This window comes from Colletes latitarsis, chromosome 9 (genome assembly GCF_051014445.1).
Source record: "Colletes latitarsis isolate SP2378_abdomen chromosome 9, iyColLati1, whole genome shotgun sequence".
Taxonomy (NCBI): domain Eukaryota; kingdom Metazoa; phylum Arthropoda; class Insecta; order Hymenoptera; family Colletidae; genus Colletes; species Colletes latitarsis.
In genome coordinates this window covers 26,000,789-26,028,036 of record NC_135142.1, presented here as the reverse complement: position 1 = coordinate 26,028,036, position 27,248 = coordinate 26,000,789, and the positions used below count along the sequence as shown (strand labels likewise).

General features: G+C 42.1%; 1 protein-coding gene across 1 annotated transcript; it reads right to left on the bottom strand.

The window, feature by feature from the left end:
* Nucleotides 1-80: 80 nt before the first annotated feature.
* Nucleotides 81-26,084, bottom strand: Zfh1 (Zn finger homeodomain 1). Its single transcript, XM_076772138.1, has 9 exons — nt 24,261-26,084; nt 11,987-12,324; nt 10,532-10,672; nt 8,535-8,835; nt 7,079-7,434; nt 6,643-7,002; nt 6,251-6,571; nt 5,949-6,108; nt 81-5,720 (listed from the first exon to the last, which is right to left on the bottom strand). Exons 1-9 carry the CDS (start codon nt 24,292-24,294, stop codon nt 5,527-5,529), a joined length of 2,205 nt encoding a protein of 734 aa, XP_076628253.1. The 5' UTR covers nt 24,295-26,084; the 3' UTR covers nt 81-5,526.
* Nucleotides 26,085-27,248: the final 1,164 nt, after the last annotated feature.

The window sequence follows — 27,248 nt, the reverse complement described above, 5'->3', positions numbered from 1 at the left end:
CGTGTTGATGCCTACCGTTTGGGCCCGGATTTCGTCAAACCAAATGGCATGGGAAGAGATTAAGTTATTAAATATCGATGTCAAAGTAAAATAGCTTTTATTACATCGTGAAACGAGGACAATTTAATGAACGTTCAACAATTGCTAGAATTCTCTCTTTCTCCCATTCGTTCGTTCTTTCACACGCACACGCATCCCTTTTTTTTTTCTTTCACCTCATGCTCTCCCTTCAATCGTGTCACTCGATTGATCTGCTTACAGTTTACCTCGAACCTCTTTTCTTCCCTTCGTTTCGTCGCTTACGTTACTCGTTACCCGAAAGAATCAGCGTACACCTGATTCTTAACCCTTTCCTTCTATATCCGCCCGTTTTCGTTACTCTACATCGAAGTCGGCTAACCTCCCTTCGTTCTTTCTTTTCCGTTTCCTTGCTGTCTGCTTCTTATCAATTAGGCGGGTACATCATAGCACACATTCAGATCGATTCCAAAACTGCACTCTCTCTCTCTCCCTGCAGAAAAAAGGCACGAACTGGCGGAAAAGTCGGCCTAACTGTATAATATTTTCATTTATTTATTATGGATGGAACTTCGTCACAATACAATTATTTTAATTTCTTTCCTTTTTCTTTCTGCTCCTTTCCGCAGTGTAACAGGCTCGGCTCGATACCATTTGAGCCGAATTCATCAGTGGATTCGTGCTGTGTAAATTCGCCGCGCGGTGCGTGCAGTGTTCGATCCTCTCGATCACTCGTCCCTTCGATTATATTATGTACAATAGTATTTTTTTTTCTTTCTTTTATCTACGTCGAATGCCCATCGAGAACGATCGAATTTTCAAAAGGATCGTTTTATACTAGACTAACGTACTTTTACAACATTATTCGAGGATTTGTTTGCAAGAACGCGTTGCAAACGTTAAACGAATTAATTAATAAATATAAATTTTCCCGCATCGTCGCGGTAAATTGTTACATATTATGGAAATTTCGGTAAAAAAAATTTGTTGGCAGACCGGATGATTACCCAATCGCGAACAGAGTTTTCGAAAATTACCGATTTCCTATTTAAATCGCGTGACGTGAAAAGCTTATCGAGCGTATTTTCGTGTTTTTTTTTTTGTCAGCGATCGTTTGCTTCGACGACGAGATCATTTGGCTTGGAGAAGGCACTGCATTCACCACGCAGCCAAAAACTTCCGGTTTACATTTTTCCCCCCACCGTTCTCTCGAGTATCTACAGTATATTAACGCTTCGCCGTTACAATACATCCGCATCGTTATTTCTGGCGACTAAATGTAACCTTATGAGTGTATTACCTATGTACATACATGCTGTGCCGTGTACACACGCGTACATCGACATACACAAACACCACACGCAGAGACACACACGCACACACGCACACAGACACACGGGCGCGAACGCGCATGTAGGCGTGCTGCCAGGCTGCATTTAGCAAATTTATTCTTTTACAATTATGATGTACATATATACTATTGTATAATGCTTACGCTCTCTAACCTCTAAAAGAAACGGTATTTATTATTGTCCTGCCGTATTTTCTCCGAGTATTTTCCTTGTGACATACCACGCATATACACGCATACGTTTTTACACGCACACACGCACGATTCTGGTGTTTATGTAACGTTAAGTCATGGAAAGCTCAATAGCATAACCACCAGTGTTCGTCGAGTACAGCTTAAAGCGAACATAATTACCCCCGCGTGTTTCGCGGCATATAAAAATCACAATTCGCCGTGTCCTCGTGAATTTGTACGTTTTTTTTTTTTTTTTTTATGTATATATCGTACAGCATGCAACGTAGCTACGTATTAAAAGTAAATTCATTATAATTTCAGAGATTCTCCATTAGTTTACGGGACGTCCGTGGTGGCGTTATTGTCCGTGAGAGAGGGAACAAGTTATTCGGTAGATGAGAGGAAACATCGCGGGAGTAATGTGTATACACTTTCGACGAGAGAATTCATTTCGAAGATCGAATCATCGAATTTTTATTTTTTATCTCGGTAACTAGGCAAGCTCGGTCGTTCACGGAAGGCATCGTACGGTGCTCATTTTTAAATCGTTGCATCAACAATCATTAACAATTTTTTTTTCATTTTTTTTTTTTTCGTATTTCTCTCCTCGCTTTCTCGCGTTTCTTTTTTTTTTTTTATTTACGAGTACTTTATCTATGTATTTTATTTTACTTTATTTCCTTTAGTTCTCATGTAATATTGTAGGAAGTAACGGAGACATAATCGATGCCGATGCGCGAAAGCTGGCAAAATTACGCTTGTAGTCTGTGTTATTTAGTAATACGTACATACATACATCGAGGCGAGCAGGTTGCAAATACTCCCGAATCAGAGCAAATATTTCTATCTTTATATATCTATATTTATATTTATATATTCATATTTATATATATATATATATTTTCTTTTATTCTTCATTTAGTCACTTATACGTATGTAATATTGTCTTCGTAAGTTTCCTGCTTTTCCTTCCTGATGTCCTAAACCCGTTGGTCGTGAAAGTATTCGAAAGTACAGAATCGAGGCTTTTTTTTTTTTCTCGCGAACGGAAACAAGAGTCACTGAATCGTCAGAGCTTGGCGCGTGTAAGATTTCTATTACAAAAACGGTAGAAAAAGTTTCAGGAATGACGGTGAACTGGTATTAAATTCGATCGAAAGACGACTAAAAAAAACATATATAAATAATAACGTTGATAGTATATATATATAAAAGAAAAAAAAAAGAAAAAGAAAAAAAAATTGCTAAAGAAAACACAATGAAGAGAAACAACGGAGGAAAGTAACAAAGCAATTGCACAGGAACGTTGTATCGTTATGTTCGAGTTTCGAAACTAGGAAATAAAAAATATTCGATTCTCCCGTGTCTGTACCAGCCGAGGAACAGATTCATCGCGGGTTCACGGATCCGCGGCGATCGATTAGTACTATATCGTGTCGTAATATTATAATAATATAAAAATATATTTCTTAACTATTAACACTATAATAAATGAGTATTATAAGCATCATATTTGGATTTCCCTTTTTTCGTAGTACGGACACGATGCCTGTCGCGGATAACCGGAGCTTCTAGACGCGGAGGAAATGCAACGGTGGCGCCCCGCTAGGCCGACACTACTTCTGACGCGTCCCATTTAAACGTACAATATCTGTCGTGTATCTCCGTATAAGTCGTCGTTTCCTTTCTTCATCGATCATTATCAATAACAATATATATAATATAATATAATATATATATATCACTTGTCACTCGTGGTACGTGTAAATAAAAAGAGGCATAAACCGTTATAAAATACATTCTCGAGTATTATCGATCTGTAGATTATATATATATTATATATATACCGCTTACCTACGCGTCCGAACGAATAAAATCATAAAAATGTCGTAATAATAATTTTTAATAGTACAGTATTGGAAGCATTTAATATTATACTTAGAGTTTACGATCGGGGCCCGGATCTCGGTGAAGGGATATTTTTTCTTTTCTTTTTTTTTTTTCTTCGTTCTTTCGGTTTGGGCGTTGGTTATGTTTATTGCGAGGTTCTCGATGCCATTCTCTTTCGTGCGCCGGAAGTGATTCGCGAGCCCGCTGCTTCCGTCGATCTTGAACACGACGGACTCAGCGAGCTGGACAGAAAGTGTGAGGGGGCCGTGGGTGACTCTTTGAGAGCTACGGATAAATAAAAAGAAAAAGAAAAAAAGGGGCACGGATAGCGTCGACGCGAATCGATTTTCTCACGGAATGTCTAAGGCATGCATTTTTTTTTTTCTTTTTTTGGACGCGTCACTCTTTTTCTCTCTCGTCGTAAACGATGATACGCAGCGATTCAATTGCAATAGAAATTTGACGGGCCTCCTACTTAGTACCAATTTCCTTAATTATAAAAGGGATGACACTTCGTTTAAGTTGCTAATACAACAGGAACAAAATAAACGCTTTAGTAACAAAGTGACTGTTTTTGTTTACAAAGTATGGTAACCACTCCACGATTGAAATTATGGCACTGGAATAAGAGCTAGTATGGATAGAGTTTGAACTGAAATTTGAATCTCTCGCGTAACACCTGTTACGTTATGGGAATGCCGACGATGCGTCGACTCGGAATTCGAAGTAAGTACACAATGATCGAAAGATACTCTTATGGCATCGATCACCGACACATAAGGCCCAGAAACACCTCGACGCTACGTATAATCGTAACTCAGCCGAATCTCGTTTCGATCGAGCGAAAAAAACCACTCGATCGCGAGAGACGCCTGGACAATTTAAGGATTCTAGTTTGTTCTTTTTTTTTTTATTTTCGTTCTCAGCGAATCATCGGAATTTACGTTTAAGCTCTTGTGTAGCGGTTTAAGTTTCAGACGCATTCTTCATTCGGTGGCATGGATCATCCAGAACCTTTACCGTGATTTTTGTTACCGTGTTTGAAAGTAAAGAGTGAAAAAGGTCAGAAGTGAATTTCGATCGAACGAGCTCTGAAGAACGAAAAGTACTTTTAATGGGTTAAGTCTTTTATGCTTCTTTTTTTTTTCATTTGCTTCTTTCACTGTAAGGCTACTCCTAATGGGACTCCTAAACCGCGTTTGGGTTTAGAAGCCCTTTACGAATGCATAATCCGCCGATGTCTCGTTTCTATTCGTCCGAATATCTGATTGCACGCCCAAAACTCTCGAAAAACGAGCTCCGTTATATCGCGTTATACATCCCTTCGCCAGTTTGCGCGTCGCGACTGAGAATATCGCGTGCCCCGTTGCGAACGTGGCTAACAAATTTGTACGTTAATTAGTTTCCTTATTATTGTCATGGTATATATAATAATCTTGTTAATAAAAATACTAAAATATTATGTATATTATATATAATATATAATAGATTATTGCATTATGCATTTTTGGTACCGTTGCGTATTGTTTGGTTTATACTCGTCGACTCGAGGTCGTCGCGAATTGGTTTTTTTTTTCTTTCTTTCGTTTCTTCGTTTTCCCGCGGCGCGAGAACGGATTTGAAAAGAGAGTTGGACAACATTTCGTCCCTCACCTCTTGTCCTCTCAAACGCTCGTCCTTGGTCACCGTAATCGCGTCGAGATCGCATCGTCTGCCCGGCGTTTCCGTTTCCGTGGCTTCGAGCGTCCAGCTAAATATATTACTTTATATGCCTCGGCTAATTCTTCGTCGCCGCGTTTCACGCAGCGCCAGGTCACGCGGATTCGTCGAATCTTTTCCTTTCTTTCTTTCTCTGGCGCCCGCGACTCATCCGCTAAATCATTATTATAGATCTTTATATGACCCCCCCTCCCCCTCAAATCGTGCCCCCCCCCCCAACCCCCCAAAAGTAATCGTGTTCCCGCGCCAAAACGCGAGGTATATATTTCTTCGAACTTAAAAACGACGAGTCCTGCCGTGGAAGTGAAAAGGACCAATGCATACTTAACTTAAGCCCAACGAGTCTTGGTTTGTTTTCAACTAGCGGAATACTTCTATTCTCTATACGGTTTGCAGTAAGAGTAACGATGATTCATGTGCTGACTGTAGGAGCCGGAGTGAGAGAAGCGCTTTAGGCACTTGGAGCACTGGAAGGGCTTTTCGCCGCTGTGTAGTCGTTTGTGTTCGGTCAAATGATGCTTGTGCTTGAACGCCCTTGGGCACTCCACGCATTTGTACGGCCTTTGCCCTGCGGAAATTTATAAGATCCCTGTAATTCGGTCGTGATTTTTTTCTTTTTTCTTTTTTTTTTGGATAGAGAACTTGTGGTCGAAGGTCCACAGACTACAGTTTGAGAAACCATTCATTTGAATCGCGAATACAAATAGTATTTGCAAGTTATAGTTTAAAAAGAGTCTTTGTGTACAGTTGTCGAGATAGCAGGATGGTTGTAGAGAAACGTGTATCAAATACATACCGGAATGTTCGTATTTGTGTCTAGCTAGGGAACTGTGCTTGGAGAATGTCTTGTCACACCGATCACAGAAGTAGACACCCTGCTCGATATCTGCCGCCGGCGGAGCCTCCGGTTGACTCGTGTTGTCGCTTTCATTCTTCACGTTTGCCTGAGGTTGACTCTGCAGAAATAAAGCGTTATATCACTCTTATCGCTAGAACAACAACAGCATAGCTAGAAACATTAGAATATTCCATCAAATCCGTTCAAGGGATATACTAGTACAGGGGGTTGAATTTGTATTATAGATAATTTTTTATTACCTTTGGAACGGTTTCGCTCGCGACGGGAGCCACGCGTTTCGTTTCCACGGAGTCGGTGGTTTCCTCGTCTATAACGAGAGGCGAATCCTCCAGGTCGTCCGCGTCCGGATTATCGTTCTTCTGTTCACCTGGAGGCGACGACGCGACTTTGGCCGGGCTGGTGGTGTCGCTGTCCTTGTACGTTGACTGTGTGAGGGCTTCCTTCTTGGACAAATCAAGTGGTTGCTCGATGACGGTCTGGCTAACTGGATTACTCAACGGTACCAAGGCCGGTATCTTCGACTCCCGTCGATCTCTCGCTCGAGAATTTTGGAACCAAACCTAACGACAGTGAATTTCTAATTAGAACGTCGGTCTCTAACTAGTGCACACGTTCGTAGACAATAATGTACCTGAACGACGCGGGTGGGAAAGTTGATGTAATTCGCGATCATGATGATCTCCTCCTTTTTGGGCCGTGGATTAATGGCATAGTACCCCTTCAGGACAGCCAATTGCTCGTCGTCGATCAACGACCTGGCTCTCACTCTCCTTCCGTTATCGTTATGCGTCTGCGACCCATCCTCCTCGTCCTCGGAGTCCACTTCCGACTCGACAACATCCTCGATTTTCCTTTTGCAGCCCGATTTCGTGGACGGTTGATTCACGTCCTCCAACTTCGCCGCTAAACCTTCGCTTTGAGAATCGTATTGATCTGTCACTGACCAGTCCGGGCAGTGTGTCATCTCGCTAGACATTTCGCTGTCTTGATCCTGCGTAATAATAACGTCTTTATTGCACCGTAGCGTTAAAAGAGGGGACAGATCAAATCGTCCCGCGATATCTTACTTGATAATCCTCGTCGAACTCGCGTTTCGTCGTGGCCGGTGAAGTAGACAGTTTCCGTACATTCGCCTCCAACAGTTGCTTCGTCACCGAGGTGTTCACCGTTTCCAAGATTCGTCGAACCGCGTCCAAACCTTGGGGATCGCTAGGCGCCGGAGATTCCTTGCCCTCCGTGCCTTCCGTTCCCTCGGAGTCCGCCGTCGACGGGCTCATAAGCTCACGATGAGACTCGAATTGCTCGGCTACTTCGTCCAATCTCTTGGAATGTAGCTGATTTAGGATTTTGCCCAGGGACGTTTGGAGGAAGTAACTACCGAAGCCCATTATTTGAGGCAGAAGGGTCGGCATATCGTAAATACCTGGAACCAGATTGCTTTCTGCATTGCTGATTTCTCTAATTCGCGAATCGATCGACAGAAACATATCTATGGCGTCAGCTCCCTAAACAGAGCGACTCTAACGACTGGGTCTGGTTATGGCTGTGCTCTATGAAATTTTATATGGTTTGATGACCTTTTTTTTTACTTAACACTTTGACTGCCACGTCATCCATACATGGGAGAACTTTTAATAGTGAAACTAAAGCAATTAATTCTCAAGTTGAAATGTTAAAGAAAATAACTTTGAATAGGCTTCATGAATTTTAGTGAAGTTATGAAAGTAAGTACTAAGACTTTAAGTTTTGTCTAAAATCAAAGTTTTGATTTGAGTGTCTCGAACATTTAGGGGTTTGTAACATTTTAATGGGATTCTGCTTTGTTATGCGGCACTGTACCTTCAGAATAGGTAAAAGTAACGATCTTGTCAGTATAATCATGCAAGGTCGCTTCGCTAATTAATGCACTACTGCTGAACCAATTATACTAACATGTGTACTTTCCGCTCTTGACCATGATTCCAGAGTAGTCTGCGCTTGTTCTGAAGCGTCGGATTAATTGGCAAAATGGCCTTCAACAATATAAGCCCTTGCTTTTGTATTACCTGAAGGTACAATGCTATATAAAACAAAGTGTACAGAGTACCATATTTTTACTGTACCGCTTTATAACGATTAATCCTTATTCACAAATCCAAGCTAGATGCTCTTAAATCCTCAAAGGTTAATGAGTTTATTGCTGTTGGTACTGTCCCTTTACTACCTGCCAAATCAACTGCAAAATCAGACCCATAAACTGACTGTTCCAATCAGCTAATAAGAAAAGGAAATGCTATCCAACAATAGCAACACGCCCCCTTTCCCAAACGTACAATACCTACCTTCTATGGAGCAAATTCTCAATGATGTTTGTTATATCTTTTAAAATACTTTTTATGTGCATCTTTGCTTGTACATTCACAATATGTCGACTAAGGAATTGCAATTTATCAAAACCTTGCCTACGTAGAATATTCGTTGCAATGATTTGATTTGTGAGTTGCCTCACCCGGAAAAGAAGGCTAGAAAATTATAGAATCTCACCCGCCCCTTCCCGTTGTATCTCCTGATAATCCGAGGGTGAAAGCTTGGGCAGAATAGGGAGGAAAGTGTTATTATTCGCCGCGAGAAGATCGACCTCGCGTCGTCCAGGCGGCAGAGATTGTTGCGCCTTTTTCGGGCCACGTTCGACGTTGCTCACGTTCGTGTGCCTGGATTTCTTTAAGTTCACGATCAAACACTTCTTGGATGTCATGTGACTCGAGTACGATCCCGAATGAGAGAAACGTTTCCCGCAGTTGTTGCATTGGAATGGCTTTTCACCGCTATGAATGCGGAGGTGTTCCTGCGCGAACGAGAAAACCACCTTATAATTAAACGATCGAGTAAATCAACATCTATATCCGGTACAGTGATTCTTAACCATCGCGTGTCGTAACAAATAATTTTCTACCCTTGTTAATTTTACAATTAGTACGTCCTTTCCTGATGAGGACCATGTCTTATTCACGATTATGCATTGTCATTCATGACTGTTAACTTATGTATATTATTTTTTTTATTTAGAATTGGATCAGATGTTCTCTTTAATTGTGCCACGAGCGCTGAAAGATTAAGGACCACTGATCCAGTGTGTGCATGTGTATATGTGCGCGAACGCAACTGAAACTAAGTACACATTGAGCTCAGGATGACGCAGCGCAATGTGCAGCAACGTATGCCCCGCGTTAAAGTGTAATTCTATCGTTTATTAGAGCTGGACTTTTTAACCCCTTCCCGTACTTTAACGAGTCTGACTCGCGATGAAGATTTTGGCCCAAACGTAAACATCACGAGCCAGACTCACGAGTTTTAGTTTCTATCAGTACGCCACAAGAGTCGATTACGATTTTTATAATCTCTGTTACAAAGCAGTTCAGCATCAGTCTGGTCTGTTTAACGCGCGTTGACGCCTACCGTTTGGACCCGGATTTCGTCGAGCAAAATGCCACGGGAAGGGGTTAATTATTGTCGTAGAACACTATTACAATATATTGCAATAAATTCTTTGGGGAGGATTTTATGAAGAAAATAGGGGCTCCTAGATTTTTAAAAGTGGAAAATTATTTTTTTGCTGTTTGAATCTTATCAGACCGAATAACGTTTACATCGGGCCACTATTTTTTAGTATAAAATAGACAAATGTCTATTCTATTCCTGAATGGTAGTTCCACGTTCTGGAAACAATTTCGTTAGGCGCATAACGATCCATCGTAAATAGAATCGCTATCGAATCGACGAACGCGCAATGTTAGTCACAATAATACTGATTTCCCCGAAGCGACTGCAACACGCTAGCAGTAGATGTCTTCTGTTTGTAAACATAAGTAAATACGATAAGAAGTCATATCATTAATGCGAGTTTGCGTCATGTTTACGTCCGAATCGACGAAATGCTCCGGCGAAAGACTCAGTTCTTCTGTAATAACTGTGTACAACCAAATGAAAGTTGCGTTACGTTTGCTGGTGCAATTCTTTTACATCAATTACAAAATCTTGCTCCGTGCTGCGTCATTCTGTGCTCTATGTATGCGTAGTTTCATACCTAAGAACTAGAGTGAAACGGATATCAGTCCAAAGGAAATATTCATTCAGATCTAACTGCGATGGGGCTCGAAGCTCGACGAATCGATTCGAACGGTGCAGCAGTGTCCGGATATATGGCAACGAATTTGTCCCGCGTATATGATCACGATCTATCCCCGCCAATTTCATTAAAATTCACAGCGTTCGAATCATCGTGCCCGCTGAATCGTTCGACGGTCCAAAGATTCGAATGCCCATCGCGCGAGGGTGCAACTATCATAAGTCTATGCATTCTATGTGTGTCAGTTTCCGTGAAAACGAAAGTGAACATAAATTCTATTCTATCGAGACAAGACATTCGATCGTTTACAGGACGTTGCGTCGTGTCAAGCGGTGCTGCGTGAATGTGAAACCAAATAACGGAAATAAAACGATGTACGAATGAGAAATGAAAAATAAGGGTGCACTCGTAGTACCTTGAGGTGATGCTTAAACTTGAAGGCTTTCTCGCAATGGGGACACTTAAACTTACGAAGCACGGCACTCTCATCATGGCTGATCATGTGCCTCTGGAGTCGGTAGACGTTAGCAAAGGTCTTGCTGCACACCTTGCAGGACTGGAAAAATTCAGAGCGATTAATTTTAGGTTTTTCAGAGAGCTTAATCGATCTATCTCAATCTCTTGCCGTACTATGTGCTATTTAATTTTGTTTAAATTTGTTCGTACACGCGAAATGAGAATGAAAATATTCATAAACTATGGTAGGTACGTGAACGCATGATCGAGTCAGCGAATAATTTCAGCGGAAATTTTTCGACTCCGTTTTGCGGTGCTCGGTACAGCGAGCAAAGTGTCTTTGTTCCCGTGGCGTTTCGTTTTAAAAAAAGCACACTTTGCGCGCGGAAAACCGCGAACCAAGAGTCTACTTTATTCGAACCGCACACAGCCACGTGTTTTTGCATCGGCGTAGCCGTGAACTACATAAAGCAACAAAAGGAGGCTGGGAATTTCAAAGTGAAACCAAAGAACGTGCTTTAGAGTAAACTGTTTCGTATCGTGTGATTGTGGCTGTTAACAAAGGCGTGCAAATTTAATAACGAATACGTACGACCGCTCTAATTTATGGTATTGAGTGCTATAAGTCATTGTGAGTCCCGGTCAAGCTTGGTCAAGGATAGACATCTAAAATCAAATCATACGAGTCCAAATTTAAGTATTATTGATTCGATCGCTTATAACCCTTAAGTGGACTCTCAATCTCAAGTGAATTATTTTACTTAACGTTGATTTTTACCAAATTGGTAAATGGAAATTAACTTTCCCTTAAAGCATTTAAAAAATAATGAACTAACGGAGGATTAACTTAAGGGTTAATCTTGAAATTCACATGTTTGTAACTAGACGTTTATCATCTTTATTATCTATTGTATTATCAGAACAGTTCCTACATTTTCAAGTTCAAGAAAAATCTCGAATCAACTCAGACTAGCCACGTTCCTAGACCAAACCCCGATTAATCACGAAAGCACCATATATACACTAATACGTATATTAATTCTACCATTACTCCAGTTCCTAAAAGAGTAAATGCACGTAAAAATTTAGGAAATTCGGTCGAGAATGAAGTGCCACGTTTCGAAATTCGCACATTAGCAATTAGTTTCTTGATTCTATCATCCCTCGAAAAATACAGCCAGAGTATCAAGTTCAAGTACGAGAAATGCGATCTCGAGAGCAAGCCGAATTTCGATTAAAAAAAAAAAAAAAAATATAAGAAAAATAGAAAGGATAAAAAAGAGTATGAAAGAGAGTAATGGCAAGAGAGAAGGAGCAAATAAAGGGGAGAGAATCCGCAGACCGGTCGCGCATGATCGATAATATACACAGGGAACAATGGAGTCCTCTCGTCCTTGACGTTAGTTTCACTCACCACTTGGGGGAATTGAGCGTTGAGATCGTTCTTGTCGATGGCGTAGGTGGTCTTGTGCGTGTCCTCGAGATGGAGCTGAAGGATGTGGACGTCCCGACAGAGGATGCCGCACTGGGGACACCTCTCGCCACCCTGTTTCGTCGATCCGCCCTCACCGCCGCCGCTGCGGCCACCACCGCCTCCTGTTCCAGCTCCGCCACCACCACCACGACCACCACCAGTTTCGCTACCTGGCCCGCTACCACCTCCAGTGGCACTTCCTGTGGTTGGCGCCCCGGCCGCGCAACCTCCGCCCACCTCCGCGTTCACGACACCTGCTGCCTCGTCCTCGCTGCAACCTGAAACACGAGCCGCACGTGCACCCGTTATTTGTCGCCTCTCTCGCTTCTTTTTTCCCCTCTCTCCTTCCTCTATCAGTTTGTTCGCCCCGCGATAACAGCTCGCGGTCCCGTGTCTCCGCGCCGTGTATCGCGAAACACAATTGCGTTCCAGCGATTTCGACCCCCCCCGGGGGGATTCTCGCCCTTTACTTTTTTTGGTTGTTGCATTCGCGTCGGTGATTTCGAAGGTTAACAGGTTCACTGTCTATGACCCGTATTCGGATCATATTGCCACGCTATTAGATACGCCGTTGAGAAACCGGACAGTGAACGCGTTAGTGATAATCAGAAATCCTTAAGTCTTTTTATCAGTCATTGGCCATGTCGAAGGGGTGAAATACAACCTCAAGAGGGAGGTATTTGCTCGAATATCTCGCGAACTAGTAGAGACATAGGAACAAGTGTAAATAGCTTGATAAAATATCGAGATCTCGACGTTTGAACATATGACACAGAATATTTGAATAATGCCCAACTCTGTTTCCGACAAATCGTACGAAATTGATGAACCGATGGGCATTGTGGGACATTCGGAATTTAAATTCGCCCCTCTACGAGCCACGGCTGAACTATAGAAATACTATAGCCACGGTAATGCGAATTTACACCGTACTAACGAACAATCGATACAAAACGATACGACTGTTTGCGCTGGGAACGTGCCTCGCGGTTATTCATGACCAGACGAATTTTAATGCTTTGTCGAGTGCATACTTTTCTCGATAACATGATTTGACTTCGATCTTTATCATTTTTAAACAATCATCGTGTGAAATATTGGATCACGATAGTAGTTCATATCGCGTGTTTTTAGGAAATTCCCCGCGATCGGTTGTCACTGTGTCCGGCAATCGAGTCGAACGAAAGCAACATTTAATTCTAGAGAGGTCGCTAAGAAAGCATCGATACAACTGTTTGGCAAATCGCCGGCCAGTATAAAATTTCGTCGTGAGTCACTCTCGTCGATTTTCGGAGTACCGTGCCACGGGAAATCGTTCGATCACGTTCACGCATTCCTTGCCAGGAAGATTGGTACAGTTCAACAAGTTTAACGCTTCGATCTATGGACATTTCAATGGGAGCCTGAAGAAATCAATTCCTACAGTCCAATTGTGTGAGAACGTCAACACGTTCACTGTCTGTGACCCGTATACGGGTCGTATTGCCACGCTATTGGATACGCCGCTGAGAGACCAGACAGCGAACGCGTTAATCTCGTAGGGCAGTCCACGAATTTGGCGGTCAACGCGTTGATAAAAAGTTCGAGGTTTTTATATAGTTTTATCTCGAAGAAGCTGCTATTTCAAATACGATGAACTTCCCTGTAACCAATGCTCCGGTCTGTAAGTTTCATCGAACCGGAGGACTGTCGATCGGTTACGGTATATTCCTCGTGAATCGTTTTATGCGTGGTCTCGAATTTCGATGGCGCGTCAGAGAAAACAAGCAAGCTCGACGTGAAATCCCGGCGGATCGGTGGAAAAACAACGAAAGAAAACGGAAGTCGTGTACGTAATCTGGTTCTGAGAAGCACGGGGCCGAACGGTGCACCGCGAGGAGGCGAACTTTACTCGCGTGGTAGGCCGATAAAACGTCGAAATGGGTCAGAGCCGTGACCTTTCTCGCCTTCCTACGTACCGTGCGAAGACGTATAGCCGCGTCGTGTTCGCGGAGCTAACGTCGTCTTCGCGTTTGGCGACGCTTCAAACGCCGCGCCGACAAATCCCGCGGCTATGGCGACGATAACGACCGATCGCGTACATGTCGATCGTTACGAAACCCACGTATCGATTCCTATCGCGACTTCGCGTTAACGAGGCTCCTTCGAATGGAAAACACGTTTATCCGTGAGGTTAACATACTTTTAATCGTCCAACGTAGCTATCTGCCGCTTCTCGATATCTGGAATTAGTACGCAGGAAGACCGGGAGAGCTTTTAGTTACCGTCGACGTTCTTCTTCGTCTTTTCTTAACTGGAGGAATTTCTGGCCTGGCGATTAATCCACTTTCCGCCGCTCTGCACCGCTTCCTGGAAGCGTAGATTGTTTATCTCGATCGGGAGAAGGTACTAACCGAGAACTATCGCTAATAGTAACTTCTAAATCTTCAGTTTGCGCGAAATGGAAGCACATCAGGCCGCGGAAACGACTCAATATACAAACTTTCCCGATAAATTATTCGAGATACGTTTCATTTGGACGCGCTACTATTAATCCTTCGACGTTTAAAGACTTATTTTGAATCGTAGAAAACAATGCTAACACTAGAACCACCGACAACAAGAAATTAAAACGATCGATACACGAAGAAATGTATAATGTACAGAAAATAAGTGTTTATTTCCTTAGAGAAAATTACGGTAAATTTTCAAAAATCAGTCGAGTAAATTTTTTAGAAGCTTTATTAGAAACTATGAACGGGTCATTTTGACTGTTTTGGTAGTTCCAGTGTTAATAATGATTCTTTCATCTACCAGTTGGAATACGATTGTTTCCATCAATCTTATCTTTTAATTGGACATTTTGGTGCTGATTAATCCCATTTCCGTATCTGTTAGAAACGCCAGGAACTTTCCGAACAACCCAATAGATCGTGGCATGTTTCGCTTAGGCACTACATACGACTTGCATCCTTCTCTTTGTTCCCTTCCAACTTACAGAAATTCCAAGTTATGATTAATACACTCTCTGTACTGTTTCCTAGAAATCTAGATTGCACTGTTACCAAAGAACGGTCTCAATAATGACTCGTAACCCTCCAGTCGCGCGAAGCGGAAGCAACAAAAATATCAAGATGGTAGACTAGTTGTACGTTCTGATACGAGATACTCGAGACGACGCGTCCACCTAGGCAATACGATTGGCAATCGTTCAATACTCTTACACGTATTAATAGTTCGCAATGTTAAAGTTAGTTCCCATCTAATTGAAAGGAATTCCTAGTCGTGATCAATATTCGTCACACTCTAGCTTTTTTAGAGATCTCATATCAAACATCTCTTTAAAAAAAAATATTAAAATCAAATTTGTCTCATCTAAAGGATATTATTGATAACAACATCTCTATATGTGTAAATCCGGAAGATCGTGAATTCTTTAAACGTAAACATCGCGTGGCCCTCTAGAAAAAGGTGAATCCTTGATCAACCAAGATGGACACTATCTCGAGTAAAGCGTTAACGTTGAAGTAATCGAGACTGCGTGCAGATGCGTATCTTTCAGTGGCTGTTCTCGATGGAAGGGGATGCGCCACCAATGACGTCAGTGGAATGCAGAAACGAGCATAGCAAATTGTAAGTGATATCACGCAATTTCGGATCCATTCGCGGCTCGAACCAGCTACTTCGCTGATCTACTTCGATCATAATCGAAAGGCGTTTTCTATTGTGATCAACACGAGCATGCCGTTTTCGCGTGACAGAGAAATATAGCTGGTTATATCATACGCGACGAGGCTTTACAATATTTAACGAGCAACAGACAATGTGATACATTTTCTAATTAGCTATTAGAAATGTTCTGCGATGGACTGTGCTCTCCAGAAGAGTTTTTATGACTTTTTATTTTACACAAAAATTAATTTTGTACCGTATAGGGACCTCAACGAACGAAATTTTATCGAGTCACGACGTTTCCTTAACGCGCGTTTTTATCATGGCGCGCGAATTGGCGATTCCAGCGTGGCGACCCGCGGTGTATTTTATTTTTATTCGCGCGCTCCCCGCCTTCGTTGAAAAGCGGAATGCGTCGCTGAAAGGTAGAAAAGTTCGCTGTTGAAAAGCAGAAACGCCCGCACGAAAGAATCGAATTATTTTTCTCTTTTAAAATTCGATGGTGCTCTTTGTGTTTTTGTATCGCATTTTATTAAGTATTTTATACAAATTTTGTTACGAACTTTTCGAACACCGCAACGGGCAGAAATGTGTCTAGGATATCGAATTTAATTTCAAGACGTCTATCAGAACGAGTCCGCAACAGACGTTTCCTGAGATTATCATATGAAATAGCAGCGTGTCGATTGCCTCCGGAAAGTGGGCAGCTTTTGTCCACGAGATACGGCCAATTGTCACGAGAGTTTCTAGGAAATTCAAGAAATCTCGGCCGTCTTCTATGCAATGTTTAACGCACGCTCGAATGGAATTTTATTCGTCTGAAAATTTAAGACGTCTGAGTTGACCGATCGAGCACCGAGACCTTCTGTTTAATTAGTTATTTATAGTTGCTCGAACGAAATGCGCCGACTGCCACACCTGCTTTCCGTGTATACAAATGTCCTCGATATTTTCTCAAACTTTGACAAATATTCGATGTATTCTTGTCTTTCCATAACGTCGGTAATAACATTAACAGGATAAAACGTTTGCAAGTATTGAGATTCATTTTAATAGTGGATGACTCGCATACGATCCGAAGGAGTCACGCTTCGCGTGATAATTATTCAGCGAAAAGACACGTGTATCGGGTAACGATCACGCGAATTGCCTTTGCAATTCCTTGGTAAAGCGTCTCGGTTTCTCAGACGACGTGCCAGGTCTCTGACTTCATTTAAACCGCGTGTCTCATTGTTTTCATTTTCAAAGCTCTGTTCGAATATCTGAACTATTCTTGTTCGGAATCGTAGCACGCCAGACCACAGTCAAAACTGACAATATAAATATATTTAAATACATCACAATAGAATAAAATGGATAGAACGTTTAGAAAAATGTACAATAAATTTATTTTTCAATAAGTTTCAATTATCTTGCTTTAAATGCATTCTAGAAGACTAGAAGAATGAAATTAATTTTTCAAAGCATTGTTAATCAGTGTTGTCTTTGAGTAACACTTATCAGACGTTGGATGTTCGAATTGTCCTTAGGAAAACTTCTCCAAATGCTACGTAGAAAGCGATTCGGGGATTCCCTCCCCCGAAACGCAGAATACCAACTGGAGTGACCGTATCGATCGCAAGAATGTGTAACCTAACGAACACATGTTATCAAAATCATCTATTCCGCGAAACTGTCTTTGATCTTTCCTTAAATAAGAAACTTTTAGAAATATTGTGAGAAATAACGTTCGCAGGCAATTATTTTCAAATCAACAATCTAGTACAACGTTCCCCAATTCCTTAAAAAATCGTAATGTATTTAAAAAATTTTGCTCATATACAGCATAAAATTTGCTCACAGCATATGAGAATAATACGCTGTAAAATTTGGTCGAATCATTGGGATTTACAGGCTGAGTAATGCAACTGAGCCTAACTATAGCTCTCTTGTAAAATAAGAAGCAAACGTAGAACAAATTTGTATTATTTTACTTTTGTACTATTTTTTATTCAAGTGCATCGATAATTAGTAAATAAATTCTGCTCGTTTCTGCTCGAAGGTATATTTATGCAGCACAGAATTTGCTCGTAGCATACGAAAACGATACGTGCGCTGGGAGCCATCGATATTGTGCTCGATTTCATCCTCGGTCGCGAATAGACGATAAAGTTGATCCCGTTGCTGGTAGTTTTAACAATCGGGAGGTAAAAAGGAAATGGGGGAAAAAAGTAAAAAAAATGAGACGAACGCGCTTACGTCACGCGAACAACGTGGATCAGGCCATAAAGGCGCGTTCGCACGGCGCCGAAGATGCGTCGCGGCGATCCGGCTGACGCCGCCACCGCGCGCGAAGTAAACGATTTGTCGGAGAGGTCATTGAGCTTGATAGGGCGCGGCCGCCATCTTCCAGAACGTTAAAACCACTTCGACGCGCTGACACGGGGACGATTTTCGCGGAGACTCGACATGCAACGAGTCGACGAGAACACGATTCGAACGCGTCTATTAACGTTTCGCCAATAGGGTTGCCATCTTTTCACGTTGCTATTAACCCAAGATCATAACGCTGGTAGCAGAGCCCGTTCACACGATACGATTCAACCATTTTACAACTTCCAAACGTACAAACGATTGTAACATATTTATTTATTTACGAAAGGGCCCTTTAGCGTAACAGATATACACTCGTATACAGGAATATGTACAAACTGTAGTATTTAGTGGGGTGAGAATGACCTCAGCCCTTAGATACCGGATGAGTAAGTCAGGCTGTACGAATTTGGGCTTCGAAATAGAATGCGAACACGACGATGAATAATACTGGAAGAACGTAACCGTTAAAGAGACGTCGTCGGTTGACTCCCGGTGTTCGACACCTAATTCCACGCCATTTTGTAAAACGCGTAAGAGGATTTTCCCTTTACTCTTAGTACGACGTATGTGAATACACAGAAGCCAATATTAATTGTTAGTAAAATCAAGTAAACGACGATAGTTTTCAGCCCTCATCAAGTATGGGAGACAATCTTTTACTTAAAAATAAGTATACCATACCCAAAAGTAATCACGTATAATTTGATAATTGTGGAGTCGCGTTACTAATCAGGAAATTTATTGATATTTGGGGTAGTAATGTTTACTGAAAATGGATAATCATTATAGCAAATGACAGAACAAGTTGACCCCTTCGGTGGATCTAGCTTAACGAGTCTAATAGCTAGTTTGAAGCAACGCTTAGAAAGCAATACGTTCGAAAAAGGAGTCGACACATGGCGGTAAATCTTCGATAACGTTCGTGATTGAATACAAATGGCACCGCTATTCCACGGCATTATGGTACGCACCAGCCAATCAATGGAACGCGCGCGCCAATTGGTCGCAGGCTAAATGCCGACCAATCGGTCGTATCAACTTCGTCGTCGATTAATTCGAGAGAAACGCTCGAAAACCGCGTCGTCGTTCCACACTGAGTAAAACACATCGAAACGAACACCCTGAACCTCTTGTTTAATTTAATAAATGCTAAAATTTAGCCGAATCGTTGGAACTTACAGGCTGAGTATCGCAACTGACCCTAACTACAACTCTGTTGTAAATAAAGATAAAAAACGAGGAAATAAACAAATAAGTAATCCTATTTTTTTTTTAAGTGTTATTGCACTATGCAAGTCCGTAAGGTTGCAAGTACGACCACGATTAGTAAATAGCCATGTAATTACAGATTTAGTTACTTTGTTACTACAAGTTTACATAATTTCGTATGATGAAATTACTATCGAATTGTACCGATAACAGAAAGTTCCTAGAACCCCGAAGATAAACGAGCGAAATTAATGAATGAACCAAAACCATAAAAACGCTACTGATATGCGACGAAGATTTGCTCGAATAATTATATTCAATTAAAGAAAAGGAATTGGATGTAAAGCTAGGAATAAAATGGCTGACAGAGCGATAAATATATTATCGCATTCACGACGAGACAGCGCCCGGTAGCGCGGATAGTACGTTCTAAAACTGTTAATCAGAAACATGTTGTGCAACAGTACTTCGACAATTATTTTTCGTCACTTTGAGCTTTTAGTTAAAATAACATTCGCTATCGAGTCTTTTTTACGATTTCGATAAAAGAGACACCGAGATTACTCTAATCTGTAGTTATTTGTGAATTTTATATTCTTTTCCCCGTTCTGCTTAGAAAAATAAACGTTCTAATGATCGCCTTTATCGCGTTAGCCAAATCGTTTGCGACGTAGAAGCGTATTCGCCAAAGAACGTCACAAACAAGATACGCGACAGAAATGTGGGTTAAACGATAGCGTGTTACTTCGGTATCGAAAAAATAAAACAGTAATCACGTCACGTTGTATTATCACTGCACACTGTAACAGCGTACAAACTACAAACTACAATGAAACAACCGAGTAAATACGGCTACGGTGGCCGACCTCGTGCCACCGTATAGAGTTAATTACTCTTTTGTCGTGTGTCGTGTTTGAGAACTTTGCAAATATAGGCAGCCATGCATGTATCCAAGCATGCAGCGCTTAAAGACATTGCATAGTTTCGGCTCAACGAAATTAACACAAAAGGCGAGACATCGTGATCGTAATGAAACGAGACGACTCTCACGCGATGTTAAACACATTCTAACATTTGCAACAGAATTTGTCACGATTTTTTGTTAGCCTGCATTACATAAATCTTGCTATAACTTTCCCTCCTAACTTATCTTTCAAAGTTCATTATGAACAAAATTATTTCGCTAAGTCTCTGCTCTCTGGGACTTATTCGTAGGGTTTCCAGATACTTTAGCAAAACTAATACACTTAAAATCTTATACTGTGCTTTGACGAGACCTATTCCCGAATATGGCAGCATAATTTAGTCTCCTCATTACAAAACATACATCGACAACATTGAGAGAGTTCAACACAAATGCATAGTGGGAGTCCCATGTCCCTTGAATCATATAATTATGATGACTTACTTATTAATACTAATCTTCAAACTTTTTTGTTTGCAAGTAAGCTAATCAAAGGTCATATTTCGTGTTCAACGATTACTCAATTGTTTCCTTCGTATGTACCATCTAGATATTTAAGAAATCACTTTCTATTTTACAGTGAAAGTTACCGCGCAACGTTTGGATCTCAGAATCGTGTAAATAGAATGATTAGTAATGCAAATTTTGTACACACTATTTTGTACACAAATTTTTGTTAAATTGACTAAGTAATAATGTTTGACTATGTAAAATCCACATCTGTAGTTCCTTACATTTTTGTACTAAAGGGTTTAATTCCGTTAATGACTGAATAATAATAATAATAATAATAAAATAATTTCGAATTAAAATTGCTGTATGTTGGTTTTCTCGTTACGAAATATTGCCCGTTTCTGGTTCGCGATTGCTCTCAGAAGCGACGAGGGTTAGGTTAGGTTCGAGTTCTCGTCGTTTTCTATCGCTGGCGGGACCGGAAACTGGACATTTTTCGCAATCTCGCCTGTCATTTGCGCGTGCAACTCGCTTATTCGTTCGCGTTTCGCTTCGAAAAATATAAAAACAGACAGCACCGCGATAACTGGCCATGGCGAGCGATAAAGAGGCAGGGGATACGAGGAAAAAACGGCCAAAGTATACACGTATGGACGACATGTAAACTGCACACGATTCGCTGACGCCGATACAGTAGCGTCATTCATCTCTCTCGCGGAATATAGGGAATCTTATCTGTCGACAAGAACAATGTACCCTCCGTGTGCGCTCGAATAGACAAAAGAATCTCACGAAATGGATTAAGGGGTAAGACCACTGTAAAAGCCTGAAATAAAGCGTTTCTTTGCGATTTTTTTTTTTGTGTGGATGGAAAAGTAAGAGGATAATAATATTCAAGAATGTTATTAACACTTTAACTGGCACGTCACCACATGGATGACAGGATTTATCACTATGATACTAGAAAAATGAATTCTCAAGTTAAGACGTTGAGGGAAATAAATTTGGATAGAATTTGTAAATTATAACAAGGTTGCAAAATTAAGTACTGAGAAAAATTTTAGGTTATGTAAAATTATGTAAAAAAAATCGCAAAAAAACGCTTCATTTCAGGTTTCTACAGTGATCGATAATGTGGGGGTTTCCAATGATAGTGATAGAACTTTAAATCGAAACAAAATGAATTGTTTTATTTTTATGTATATTTAATGACATCAAACATGAAATACAATATCATTTAAATGGCCACCACGATATGCTGTACGTCTTAAATCTCGTACCGTCGAGATTCACAGTCGAGATTCATCGAAAACAATCGATTGAATGGCCGTCGGCGAGGCGGCGATTCTTTCATCGACTCGATGGCGCGATTGTCGGGGAAACGCGTGCACGCTCTTCTACCTGAACTCAAAAATAGAACCGCGGTTTCCGTCGCCCCGTGCGTCGGATCGGTAAATACACTGCGAAGCATAACTATAGCACCACTAACATTTTTAACATTTCCGATCTATAAAAAAATAATTTGAAAAAACCAATTATATGGTATGAAAAAGCATTGTAAACAATGGATTTTAGGTGAAATTCATTGAAATTGTCTACTTATACGTCAAGATGTAATCGATAAACGTTTGGCGATCGGTGCAAAACAATAGAACTAGTTCTATTTGGTTATTTCTATAAAAACCCCAGACCAAAATCCAATTGAAAACCTATGGGGTATCATGGTACGGAATATTTATGAAAAACAACAGTTAGTGAAACGTGGAATTAAATTAGTGAAGAAACTTTGAAAAAACTCATTACAAGTACGAACAATCGTATTTTTGAATTAATACATAAAAAAGTTCGTTAATAAACTGAATTAGAAATTTAACCTTATTATTACGTTCCAAATACATTGGTGCCATAGTTATGCACCTTTGCAATATTTCATTTATTATTATAGCTCATGTTAAATAAATGTGATTTTTGTACTTTTTCCATTACTTACAATTTTTTTCCAGTCCCCTTCGCGTGGTAATATTTAGAAATCATTATTTACACCTACAAAACTCTTGAAAATTATAATGGTGCTATAGTTATGCTTTCACAGTGTATTTTCGCGCGGGATACGACGCGAGCTTGTTCAATAAACGCCACCGCTTATACTGCCCTCCTTAGCTAAAATATCCTATCTAACATATCGAGAGGACTTCTTCAAACATGGAAAAATAGTTGTCAACGTGTCAAAATCTCTATTCTACATGTGCACTACAACACTAACGAGAACTGTTCGAATAACGAAGTAACGAGAGTTCTTTGTCGTACGAAAGTATTTAATCCTCCAGTTCCACGCTCGCGCGTGCGAAACGTTTAACGAGTATTCCTCCAACGCAACCGCGTCTTGTTTCACAGTTTTTCGTATAATGGAATAGCAGAGGACCGCGCGCATTTTAAAACCGAACGATTTTCCGCGCGAGAACGTTAAAACGGTGCTCGAAAATGGAATAGCCGTCGCAGAAGCGAGCATCTGAATTCATTTCGCACATCCGTGCCACGAAAGTAGTACGTGTCGGGTCTAAAGTTCGAACGAACGGACTCTACCGTCTATGAATCACGAAAAAATCGTCGGGATCGTTAGGTGACGCGACGTCAGTGAATTCCAGCGATAAAAAAAATACGCGCGGATCGACGGGAAATTGCGAAACCCCGTAAATCTCGTTAAGTAAAAAATACTTTCCGACGAACGCGGCTGCTGCGTTAGGAGGCACGTGTGCACGAAGATTTGGCGTTCAACGCGTTCCATCGACGATGCATTCCGTGAACTGTTTACGGCATTTCGGTTTCGGAAGTAATGCGTTATGCTTTACGCGATGTCCAACAGGAGTCGCAATTTTTCATGCCGAATAAATTACACGTATTATCGCGTATAAAAAACTTCGACGTTATCGCGTGAACGATTCGGGTAAAAATAAGTGCACCGCGTCGTATGGAGAGCGAGGAACGTTTGATAACAAAAATAAATGTTGAACGGTTTAATACGAATTTATACGAATGTGCGCATCGCGATTAAATTCTACGCGTTGGATTGCCGAAAAATGGGTGATATTTTCAGGGATCATACGCGCATGCGTGACACACACGCATGTGTTAAATACGACTCGCGTTCAGGTATGCCCCATCTCGCACCACAGGCTTATTTACGAAGCCACACGCAGAAATCACGTGTAGATGCTTACGACTTACAAGTTCGAAAACGTATAATAATCACCTACCGAATACGGATGAAGTAGAATGTAACGTCAACGTCAACGTAGTATGCATCCATCATCGTTTACGTTCTTAAACGTGGTCGAACGGTCAAAGTACAGTATTTACCAATCATCGAGTTCTACGTTATACTTTCGATGCAAAGACTATACCGAATGTCGTCGTGAATACGAAGCTATGTTTTAAGCGTAATACCGATACCTAGCAATCTCGAAAATGCCGTTAAAAAGTTTAACGATACAGCAATGTATGCGCAGTCGCGCACAATGCGAACCGCGAGAAACGAAGAACGTTTCGGGTCTGCGTATAGGTTATAAAAGAGGACTTACATACCTTTAAACGTATTTCGGACGAGAGTCATGCTCATATTCGCGTGAGCGCGAGCCAGTGCTCCCCGAGGTACGTCTTGCGTCTCTTCGACGATTCCGCCAGGTTGAATGCTTCGACAGCCGCAGCAGCGCGTCTCGTGATTCCGCTCAAGAGTTCGTCCAGCGTGATCTGTGACGTTTCAAGGTACAGCGACGCATGGTTGCACTCTTCCTCCCCGTTTCTCTTTCGAATCGTTCGATAAATACGTCGTCGGTACGAAGTAACGATAAACGCTCGTTCCCGCGTTTGGGAGCATCGATACGAAACAACGGACCCCAACACCGTTCGATCGTGACAACGATGGTTGTTTAATTGGGCGACAGAGAAAATGCCCAGCGCGCGACGCGTCGCGTACTCGTGTGTGGACGACGAGACGAAGTTCACGTCCAGCGACGTTTCAGTGCGCGGCTGACCATCGTTGCCCTCTTGTTCCCTTTCTTCGATTGCTTATGGTTACGAGCAACGACGATCGGACTCCGTGTGCCGTGATCGTTACGAGTTTCACCGTTGCATCTTCTTGATCACCGATAATCGACTCTCGGGCTCCGGATATCCACGCGCCGGTGAACGAGCACTCGCCGCGGTGAACATTAAAAGCAACCGTGTCACTCGCGCGCACGTAGAGTTCAACGAAACACGGGAATGTTGATCACGTTTCTTCTTCGATGCGAAATAGACGAGCGAGCCAAGTATTGGACGAGGGAGACAGAGAAGAAGAGACAGAATGATAACAGGGTTAGAGAGGCGAGAGACGGAGAAGAGAGAGCGGCCAAGAGACAAGGGAGTGAGGTTATGTGCAGACGACTCCAGGAGAAATTCCAGCGGGCGGCAGCGCTGAGGTCCACGGATAGTTCGTCCGTTCCTTCGTTCCCCTCGTCCGATAAGTGACGATTCCACGACGATGATTCGAGAGGACCGATTGGGTGGGACGCGTCTCAAGCTCGTTGGATTTTCGACGTCCGCTGCTGGTATGCCAAGCCGCAGATGATCGCGAGAATTTCAAGGACTCCAAGGATTCTTTAAACGAAAGGGGTAATAAATCTCGTTTCTTTGCCGCGTCTCGAGATACGGCCCATTTGCATGTACATTCGTTCGATTCCGCGTCGCTCGTCCGAAAGAGCGGTTCAATTCCTGTCCACACAAAGAGCCTTCCTGACAATCATCTCTCGTGTCGATCTGTGTTCTTCTCGTTCGGTCTTAAGGGATCGCCCGACGACGCGGATAAGGCGTGCGTATGTCGAGGAACGAATTATACGATGTAGTGCACTGGCTACTTCCCAACTAATCACACTATACACTTCTCGTGAACCGGGATAAACGAAGGGAACCTCGAAAAATAGAGGAAGAGAGCGCGCACCGGTTATATCCTTGGAAACGGGCCGTGCAGAAAGCGATACGCTGCTCTTCTTTTGCCGTCTCCTCCTCCTCCTCCGCCGCCTTCTCCTTCTTCTCTACCGATTCTTTTCATTCGCGTACGCGTTCTCGGACGCACAGAAGCAAAACACACTTAAGGAGACAGGCCGGTGGGAAAGAATAGCGGGGAAAAAGACAGAGAGAAGAAAGGAACGAGGGAAGTGCGACGGTATCGGGAGCTGATGCTAGGGCATCGCAGAGAGCGGGCAAGGCAGAAATGTCGGTGTTACTACCAGCTTGGAGTAGCAAGCACCGGTAAAACACGGTCCTAACTAACACACATGGAGACAGATTGGGGACTGCTGCTTCGGAGTTTACTATAGGATGGGACGGATGGTGATGGCGGCTGTAGCGGAGCAGCCACCGCCCCCATGCTTCTTCTCTCTCCCTTCGTCTCCCTTGCCACGTTCGACCGCCCCCACCATCGCTTCCCTCCGATTCTTCCCTCCACTCTCTGCCTCTCCCCGTAACCGTTCCGACGGTTCTCCTATTCTCCCCCTCTATGCGTTATGACGGACACGCTGGAACCCCCTCCCCCCTTTCCCCCCTCCGTAACTCCAACTTACCCCCTTTCTGTACCACTCTCGCTCCAGTCTACATCTCCTCCTCCTCCTCTCGCCCTCCACAGGTCTGCTAGCCTTCCCTGGGCTACGAGATGTTATCCTCGAGCGATTCGTGCGTACTATATATTCGTCTACTCGTGTCGTCGCCACATCCCCTACCTGCGTCGGATCTCGGCGTGTGCGTCGGCCGCAATCAAGGTCAGGAGCGTAGCCATCCAAGCGGGCGCCCCGCGCTATCGATTCCTGTGGTATCGGGGGACGGCACAAAGGGGATAGCCGGAGGGAACACGGTCGCGTCCGTTGTTGTTTCCAGTAATAGCGGTTTATGGATCGCGGCGGAGCTTCTTATCGTGACGCATTCGTCCACCGGAAATCTGGTATCTTTTGGGCCCATTGGCTCACGGACGTGATTACCTCGCTTATTTATCTGCTAAAAGGAAGGATGCGCCGATATTGTATTTATGTACAATCTCTCCCAGTGAAGATCGTCCACCACTCGATTACGTAGCCGTGGGTTGTTCGAATCGCAGCTTTAAAGTGGTTCAAAGTTTCGAAAACTATGATGATTCGAATCGTTACGAACTCTTGAATGTCTTGAATTACTTGAATATCTTTAGTCTCGAAGGTCTCGGTAGATTTGAGAGCGTTAAGAATTTCGATAGCAGTTGTCATATAATAGAATCGGTTTGAACATAGAAGAGGGTAACGAGTGAAGAGAGAAAGAGATTCGAATGTCTAAGCGATTACATTACTGTTATCTCATTTTAACGTTGAACTTATGTTGTGTCAAGTTCATTATATTTGGATATTTATCTAGTTTGTATTGTAGCATTAATTGAAATCTTGAAAATTAACTTATTGCTAGTTACAGAATACTACTTCTATAACAATGATTAATTTATCAATACTTTTGATCATAATATATTATAATCATTCTATTTTTTAGCATATGCTTGTTTCAATGGCGGTTGTTTTT

Excerpts from the sequence above, each read along its gene's own strand:
- Zfh1 (XM_076772138.1), bottom strand. The coding sequence starts at position 24,294 with ATGAGCATGACTCTCGTCCGAAATACGTTTAAAG. Across the intron at positions 7,435-8,534 it reads GATACAACGGGAAGGGGCGG|GTATTTACGATATGCCGACC; the intron begins GTGAGATTCTAT and ends ATCTGGTTCCAG. Across the intron at positions 6,572-6,642 it reads TTCCCACCCGCGTCGTTCAG|GTTTGGTTCCAAAATTCTCG; the intron begins GTACATTATTGT and ends CACTGTCGTTAG.